The sequence below is a fragment of the Kryptolebias marmoratus genome, linkage group LG6, assembly GCF_001649575.2.
Source record: "Kryptolebias marmoratus isolate JLee-2015 linkage group LG6, ASM164957v2, whole genome shotgun sequence".
Taxonomy (NCBI): Eukaryota; Metazoa; Chordata; class Actinopteri; order Cyprinodontiformes; family Rivulidae; genus Kryptolebias; species Kryptolebias marmoratus.
Window position 1 is genome coordinate 1,880,289 of NC_051435.1, and position 8,501 is coordinate 1,888,789.

The window sequence follows — 8,501 nt, forward strand, 5'->3', positions numbered from 1 at the left end:
TCCTCCTCCACCTCCTCGTCCTTGTCCTCGTCCTCGTCCTCCTCTGCCTCCTCCTCCTCCTCCTCCTCTTCTCTGGGACTAAACATTTCCCAAACAAAGGGAAGAAATATTTATCAGATTAAATCAATTCAACTTTATCTATAGGGCACACTCGACTTGTCTCTTTGTGTGTTCTTTTGGCCTTTTCATAACTTTTTTGTGTTTTTTTGTCTTTTGATGTCCTTTTTTGTGTCCCTTTTACCTTTTCGTGTCTCCTCATATGTCCTTCTTGTCTCTTCATGTCTCCTCAAGCACCGTTTTCATCCTTTTCATCCTTTTTTTCTTTAGCTTTTTTTGCATTCATTCATGTCCCCTTGTATGTTCCTTTGTCTTTTCATGCCTTTTTGGGTGTCCTTATTGTCTCTTCATGTCTCCTCATACGTCCTTTTTGTCTCTTCACCTCACCTTATACGTCCTTTTTGTCTCATGTCTCCTCATGCAGCAGTTTCATCTCTTTTACATCTCCTTTTGCTTTTTTCATTCTCTTTTTTGTTTCTGCTCTTTATGTCTCTTCTTCTTCTTGAAATATATTAACTAACATTAAAAGTTCAGCTATGTTTCAACTCACTTTTAAATTATTTAGCAAATATCAGTAGCATCATTCAGAGCTCAGCATTCACATTTCAGTTTTTCTGGTTTATATCTGCATCCGAGAGCTCTGGAAACATGAACAAAAACGTGACATTTTACAAAATATTTTTAATTTAGTGTAATTATGTTATTATTTTCTTGTAAAAGCAGCATAAATGAGCCCAGTTGGCTCCAGGCAGGCCGGAAGGTGGCGCTGAGCTGTAATACTCCTCCCGGCCTACAGGGGGCGCTGTGGGAATCACTCTCCGACACAAACGGCGCTTCCGTTCAGGCTTTTCCGGTTGTTTTCACGTGCAGCAGGGCCAACGTGCTGCGAGGAGACTCGGATCGAGAAGGGTTTTTATTTGACTTGTCAGTGAATGTGATAAATCGAGTAAAATGACTGAAGGTGAGACGGAGTCGAAGCGGGCTAAAGAGCTGCTAGCTTTAAATCCGACACAGGAAGCCGAGTTCAAGAAGAAGGTTCAGGAGGCGAAGAAGAAGAAGTCCAAGAAGGTGAGGCTTTTAATGGACGCTTGGCCCTCATGGTAACAAACATCAGCTCATAAATACCGTCTTTAAACGAATAGATTCTTCTTAACTGGTTTGGTGATTAATATTTTCATCATGAACTAGTATTAAAAACTAAAAAAGGTGGATTTTTGTTTTAAAATGTAAACGATTCAAATAAAATCCTCTTTTTTTGTAAATGTGTTTAACTGGAGACCCTGAGTTCCTTTTTTTTAAGAATCTTGAACCTTTAAATGATCAGGAAAGATAATATATATATATATATATATATCATAATGGTGGATTTGGCTCTTTTTAAAAGGCTTATTAGAAATGATTGAATGCTGCATCCTGTTTTCTTGTTTTGGTTCTTTTTATTTCAGAATAAAGCTCATGCCCTGTGTCGTAAACTTCTTCTTCTCCTGTCTGTGTTTCTTCTTCCAGGCCAGCCGTCTGACTCCGGGGGTGATCTACGTCGGCCACCTCCCTCTGGGTCTGTTTGAGACGCAGCTCAGGTCTTTCTTCCAGCAGTTCGGGAACGTCCAGCGGCTCCGGCTCTCCCGGAGCAAGAAGGTACCGTCAGGCAACCTGCTAACGTCCGACCCGAGAGGGCTGGACGCCTCTGTGATTACCTGCGGGCTCAGACTGAAAATGATCTCAGGTGTTTCAGTGATCTGAGGTCAGACACCTGAGCCGAAATGGTCCCGGTGCATTAAGCTTATCGACTGCTCCTCCCGTTGGCAGAGTGATAAAACCCATGCTCCGACAAACACGAGGAGAACAGAAATCTGTCAGATCTGAGGCGTGACAGGACCTAATCCAGCCGTCTCTTCTTTAGACTAATCCTAATCCTTTTCTGTGCTCCGGTTACTGACTTCCTCCTTTTCGTTTTGCTACAGACCGGTGGGAGCAAAGGTTACGCCTTCATACAGTTCGAGTGCGATGAAGTCGCCAAAATTGTTGCAGAAACCATGAATAATTACCTCATGGGGGAGAGACTCATCAAGTGTGAGTATTCCTTTAAAAATCCGCTCCGTAACATCCGAACACGGCTCGTCTGTTGTTTGAATAAAACTAGCTGTTCTTGGATTTGTTTCAGCTCGTTGTTGTTCTCGTTGGTTTCCAGGTCAGCTGATGCCGCCAGAGAAGGTCCACGAGAAGCTGTTCGTTGGGTCCGAGAGGATGTTCAAAAAGCCCTCCAACCCCGCCGTTTCCCGCTACAATAAGAAGCGCTCGGCGGAGCAGGTCGAGGCGATGACAGAGAAGCTTTTACGGAAAGAGTCGAAGCTCCGGAAGAAGCTGGCAGCACACGGAATCGTCTACGACTTCCCGGGATTCGTACGTGTTTCCAGTTTAACGCTCGGGCCTCTGAAGGCAGCGGGTGGCGCTCTTTGCAGAGTTAACCTCAGAAACGGACGCCACAAGAAGTCCTGATCCAGTCCTCATTATTACGTGCTGCCACGGAACTCCTCAGACGTTCTGAAGAGCTTTCAGAGCTTTAATTTGGTCCTCCAAGTTTCAGTCCCTGTTCTTAATCATTTTCAGAAGAATGTTTCAGACTTTGACCTCTGACCTCACCTTTGAGCTCGAACAGAGTTGAGGTTCTCGGATTTAAACGGACCCGGTGCCAGAGGGCGGGCGGGTCAGGCTCACTCATTCAGTTATCCGGTTCAAGACAGCTTACAACGCCATGTAAATTAGTTGAACCTATGCAATGTAGTGACTCAGGTCGGCCAGCAGAGGGCGCTATAGGCGGTTAAACTGAGGGATTTCTGACTCAAGAGTCTGAAAAGATGAAACTGTTCGATGCATTTTCACTACAGAGAGGCAGAAAATCTCATTATTGAGTTCAATCATTTTTTAAGATAGTTTACTTTATTTACAAGTCAGGTTTGTTTAATAAAAGAGTGTAAATGTTAAAATTAACCATTTCCACCTCTCTTCAGGAGAAGTTCGTGTACAGTTACCTCCAGGTTTCTGGTGTTAAAGTGTTTTAAACACAATGATTATAAATCAAAGCTAGTTTCTAAGATTTATGAAAACCTGAGCACAATTTCTCAGCATTTCCTGGTGACTACTGTTTAAGTTGTTTTGTGTTAACAAACAACATATGGAAATTTCAGTTGCAAAGTTATGTAAACATTTATTCATGTATTTATATAAAATAATGCCCCCCCCCCCAGAATATTCCTCAGCCCCCACAGCTAAATTCTGGATTTAAACCTAAAGTTTGGAGGAAATTGAGCAGAAATGAGGACTGGCTCAAGACTTTTACACGACGCTTTAACAATAACAAAATCAGAAATCTGAGGGTTTTTTCTTATAATATGATTAGAATTAAAATCTGTAAACATGAGAAGAATCCTGATAGTTTTTCTCCTCTTCCTGTTAATAGTTTATAAATTTCACGTCCGTTTTCTTGTCCAGGCCGCTCAGCAGAAGAAGTCCTCTGATGTCATGAACGAGTCGTCCTGCAGCAACGTAAGGCCACTTCCTGTTCCTGTGTGTGTGTGTGTGCGCCCACGTTACTGCGGGGCGTTGAGCTCATTGCTGGCTGTGATAAACTTCAAAGTTTCAGACGATTAAAGGAAACTTGTCCAGTGTCCAATCAGACCCGGGTCATGTCCTGTTGTGTCCCCCGCAGGACCCCACCCCCGTCTGCACCCCCAGCTTCCTGGAGAGGAGGAAGGCCACGGCTGCAGACGACGAAGAAGACGATGAGGTCATCGTCAACATGCCGGCGGTGGAGCAGGACGATGACGGCTTCGAGGTTGAGGACAGTGATGAGGACGACTCTTCGGACAGCTCCGAGGAGGACACGGGGACACAGTGAATGTCCTCTGGGACGGATCGTTGGACTTTTTTAGAACAGGACTTAATAAGAACTGAAAGCTTTGAATCTCCTGATTTCACCGACCATCAGGGTGTGGTTCATGAGCAGCGTCTTCATCATGAGGACAATGAGCGGGTTTAGGACGGATTGTCCTCTACGGTCCCGGAAACGTCTCCACCGCTCCAGGAGGAACTGTTGGAAGAAAAAATACCGTTCTGCTTTAAAAGCAGACCTGCCTAAAGACTTTCCTGCTATCATTAATCTAATAATATTAAAGTTAGTTTGTCTTCAAGTCAACTTTTTGTATTTTTTATAAATTACACTTCATGAATTTAATGTAGAAAAAAAAGATACTTAATTGGAGGAGAGGAATGAATGAAGTGAGGCCTTGAATTAATTCCCATCACCCTCTGATTGTCATTTTTTACCTGAGGTCGGTTTATAATCGTGGGATATCGCACTCAGAACGTGAACCAGTGAAACTAAGGTTGATTGGCTGTGGTGGCCATCTTGAATTGTAATCGGTTGGAGATGAACACCCGATGATTATTTCCTTAAAGTTTCATTAAAATTTGCCCTGTGGTTCGCTAACAGACACAGTGAAAGACTCAGCTGCAACGAAAAAACAAAATTTAACCCAATATTTGTAAAACTGACTGAGCTTTAGCCATATTTGTTTTCTGAATTAAGTTGTCTGTGGCAGCCATCTTAAATCAGGCTGACTCTTAATGTTAATCAGCTTTAGATCTACATTTAGTGAACATTTCCTGAAAGTTTCATTAAAATCCATCCAGTGGTAAATGAGATATTTTGCTAACAGACACTAATAGTGAACGAGACGATTTTAAACAAACATCTTGTGTGATCTGTTAGCGCACAGAATATGTAATGGGTATCACTCTCAGTTACTACCACTGCAAAAATGAACTCAATATTTGTAAATAAAACTGAGTTGTAGCCATGTTTGTGTTCTTGCATGTCTGGTGGCTGCGGCAGCCATTTTGAATCCGGTGGACTCCAGAATGTAATAACACCTAGATGCTCATAAAGTGATTGCTTCCTGAGGGTTTCATTAAAATCCGACTTGGGGCTGAGAGGATATTTTGCTAACAGACTCTAAACAGAGATCAGTTCTGATTTGGGTGGCGCACATGCGCAGACCGCCTGTGACCAGCAGGGGGCGCCAGAGACGCAACATTCCCGGCTTCCAGTCATGCGACAGTTTTCCAAGTGCCAGCATCATCTCTGGGTCTACTGCGCATGCGCACGACGATCCCCATTCTTGTCCTTCAGGCAGCATTCCGGGTGGAGAGAGAGACAGGGGGATAGAAAGACGGACAGGAGGACTCAGGGCCGCGGACGGGACATTTAGGTTAATTTCACAGCGAGCTACGTGTCCGGACGGCCTGTGGCGGGAAATGGTGAGTGTAAACATGGAGGCAGAAGCCGGAGCGCTCCTTCTTCTTCGTCGCTCTTTGTGCGGACGGACGGTTTTATGGGAAGGCTCCGCTAGCTTTAGCCCCAGATTCTGCTCCTGTCTCCCGGCCCAGAGCAGGCTGGGGAGGTCCGGGAGGGAGGGAAGGAACCAGCGAGGCTTGTTTTACATCTGCATCCACGAAGGACGGAACCAGGAGCCCGGTTCGGTTCGTGCCGGGCCGGTTCTGGAGGCTGACAGAGCGCTGCTGCTAACCGGACCTCGGCTAACCCCGCAGAAAGCAGGCTGCTGGGATAAAATGGATAAAATGGCCCTCAGCTCATTTTTTATCAGCTGAATCTCAGAGGAGCTGCAGCACGAGTTAGATTACTGTGTCATTATTTATTTAAGGAAAAATAAACCTGGAAACAGGAGCAGGGATTGGGGAAAATTAGGTCCATTCCTGGTGTTTATGCAGGAATTTACAGGGAAAAGTGTCAGCCAGGAGCTCCTGATCTGCATCAGAGGGAATACCGTCAGGAAAGAGGCATACAGGTGTGTTCACCTGCAGCACGGTGGTGGAGGGCTGATGGTTTGGGCTGATTCTGGAGTCAGATGTGACAAACAGGACAATGATCCCAAACACAGCAGAACGGTCCAGAACCAGAACCTCAGAGAGCTGAGCAGAAACGCTGGAAAGAAGAGTGGGCCACAAGTCCTCCACAACCAGGAACCCACTGAGAGTTCTGCTACTGGATCAGGAGCTGGAACCAGGTTCTGCTGGGTCAGGAACCCGTTTCCTAATCTCTGCTTCTGGGTCAGTTTTGCTAAACGAACAATGGAATGGTGAAACACGTATCTGAGGTTTTGTATGTCCTGATATAAAACCCCTCGAAGCTGAAGGAGACTCCACAATAAAAGCAGCGTTTTCTGATTTACAGACGAGGTTCTGGTTCTGGTCCCGGTAGTGTCACGGTCCGGTTTGTTGGCCCACTCCTTTGTACCTGAGGTTGTTTAATAAAGCGGCTCCGCCTCCGCGGGAAGCCCCGACGCTCTGTGTGGCGTCCTGGTCGGGTTCTTTCGGGGCAATGACCCGGGTTCTGTTGATTTAATGGAGAACGGTGCAAAGAAAACGCTGAGTCAGCGTTCTCCCTGCTTCCTGTTTATGGGTTCTCTCTCTTTTATTGTCCCGTCCTGCAGACTTTGTGCCGCTTCGGTCATTCATTCATCCAAACCTTCGGCTTGTTCGGCTGCTCGGACTTTTTTTTTTTTTTTTTCAGCTTTTATGCTTTTCAAAAACATTTAACTTTATTTACAACCGTTCCCCCCCATAGAGACACACGGAGATCTTTAATTCATTCAGACACATCGTTCTCTTGTCTCTGATTTGGTCTTTATGCTGCTTTTAGCTGCTGTTCGGCTCCTTTGTTTGGCAGCTTCACCGTCAGATAAGATAAGATGGTTTGAGTCATAAACTAGAGGAAACTAATGGTGTTTCTGTTAAACAACCTGTTTTTATTTCTACAATAACACCTCAGACTGATAAAAAGTTTCATTTTGATTGAACATATCTGCACTTTAACCACTCTATGGACGTTTTAATCTGAATTTAATCAGTAAAAATGGAATTAAATTCAATATTAACATCTTTGTGTAACAATGTGATGGAATATCTTTAATTTAAATACTTTAACATCATTAATAGAGACAGGAGTGTGATTTGATTATGTGACAGAACTTCTTGCCGTACATTTTGTCGTGACCTCGACCCCTGAGCTCAATTCCTGATCCTTGTCCAGGTTTGACTCCTGTTTGTTGTGTTTTCCTCTCATCCAGGACAGATGCAGGAACACGACGTGAAGCCTTAAAGCCATCCCGCTCCGTCCTCCATTTGCTGCCTTGCTCATCAGAACCACCGCCCCCCCTCCGCTGTGGTTTTGGCTCCGAGGGAAGAGGAAGGAAAATAACCCAAGTAGGAGGGAATTGTAAGCTTTCCCCAGCTGCCGTCCAGACTCACACATGCTGCATTGCTGCCATTCCCAAATCCCCGCTGCGTGTATCCCGAGGGCACGGCCTGCAGCTTGCTAGCCTGCTCGCGGTCGGCTCAGGAAGGGGCCGGTCCTGAGGGAGAACGGAGAACGGCGTCTGTGCACGCCGGCCTCTAACTTCGGCCTCACGGGTCGGAAGTTCACCTCGCTCTGGTTGCAGTCCGAGCTGTGATCCTCGCCACTTCCCCGCAGGCGGACGGAGGAGACGGCCGGGGCTGGATATCCGAGGCTGATGGAGCCCAGCATGGAGAGCTGCCTGTCCCAGGTCCTGCAGAAGGATGTGGGCCGGCGGCTGCAGGTGGGACAGGAGGTCATCGACTACATCCTGGACAGGGACAAGTCCCACGACCTGGAGCAGGACCAGACGGCACTGGACAAGATGGTGGACGGCATCGCCAGCTCCTGGGTCAACTCCAGCAACTTCAAGGTAGGGGACAGAAGTCCTGTCCTGCTTCCATGGTCTCACGCTTCCTGTCCATCATGAAGGAGTGGGTGGAGGTGGAAACCTTCCACGGGAATTTAACGGAAAAAAACAGAAAAACACCAGGAATACACCGGGAATACTGAAGGCTGGTGCTCAACAGAGATTTATAGTTGGGAGAAAATATTTAAGAGTAATCTGGACTAAAACTACTGGATTTTACTACTGTAGGGACAGGTAGGGACAGATGGGACAGGTAGGGACAGATGGGACAGGTAGGGACAGACGGGACAGGTAGGGACAGATGGGACAGGTAGGGACAGATGGGACAGGTAGGAACAGATGGGACAGGTCGGGACAGATGGGACAGGTAGGGACAGATGGGACAGGTAGGAACAGATGGGACAGGTAGGAACAGATGGGACAGGTAGGAACAGATGGGACAGGTAGGAACAGATGGGACAGGTAGGGACAGATGGGACAGGTAGGGACAGATGGGACAGGTAGGGACACATGTAGGAACCGTTTCTAACTGAACTCAGAAAGTTGTTGCGTCAGCAGAAGGCTCTGTTTACTTTAGCTCCGATTTCACTGCTGGAAAAATGTCAGCGCCAATCCTGGGCTGCTGTGGGGGGGGGCCCGCGGGAGGATGGGGGCAAGCTGTGG

At 46.4% G+C, this 8,501-nt stretch overlaps 2 protein-coding genes and 1 non-coding gene across 3 annotated transcripts in view; all 3 read left to right on the top strand.

Moving 5' to 3' along the window:
- The first annotated feature begins 892 nt into the window (after positions 1-892).
- On the top strand, positions 893-4,911 carry nifk (nucleolar protein interacting with the FHA domain of MKI67). The gene is made up of 6 exons (XM_017439343.3): positions 893-1,125; positions 1,564-1,692; positions 2,019-2,127; positions 2,246-2,457; positions 3,547-3,600; positions 3,764-4,911. The coding sequence occupies exons 1-6, from the start codon at positions 1,009-1,011 to the stop codon at positions 3,950-3,952; spliced, it is 810 nt and encodes a 269-aa protein (XP_017294832.1). The 5' UTR covers positions 893-1,008; the 3' UTR covers positions 3,953-4,911.
- On the top strand, positions 1,760-1,890 carry LOC112449810. Its single transcript, XR_003038350.1, has one exon. It is a non-coding gene; the product is annotated as a small nucleolar RNA ACA64 (small nucleolar RNA).
- Positions 4,912-5,215: 304 nt separating the features above from the next.
- Positions 5,216-8,501, top strand: part of clasp1a (cytoplasmic linker associated protein 1a) — a 56,003-nt gene continuing 52,717 nt past the window's right edge. The window contains exons 1-2 of the mRNA XM_037976163.1: positions 5,216-5,373; positions 7,203-7,841. Coding sequence (XP_037832091.1) covers positions 7,647-7,841 — 195 coding nt within the window. The 5' untranslated portion in view covers positions 5,216-5,373; positions 7,203-7,646. The remainder of the gene's footprint in view (positions 5,374-7,202; positions 7,842-8,501) is intronic.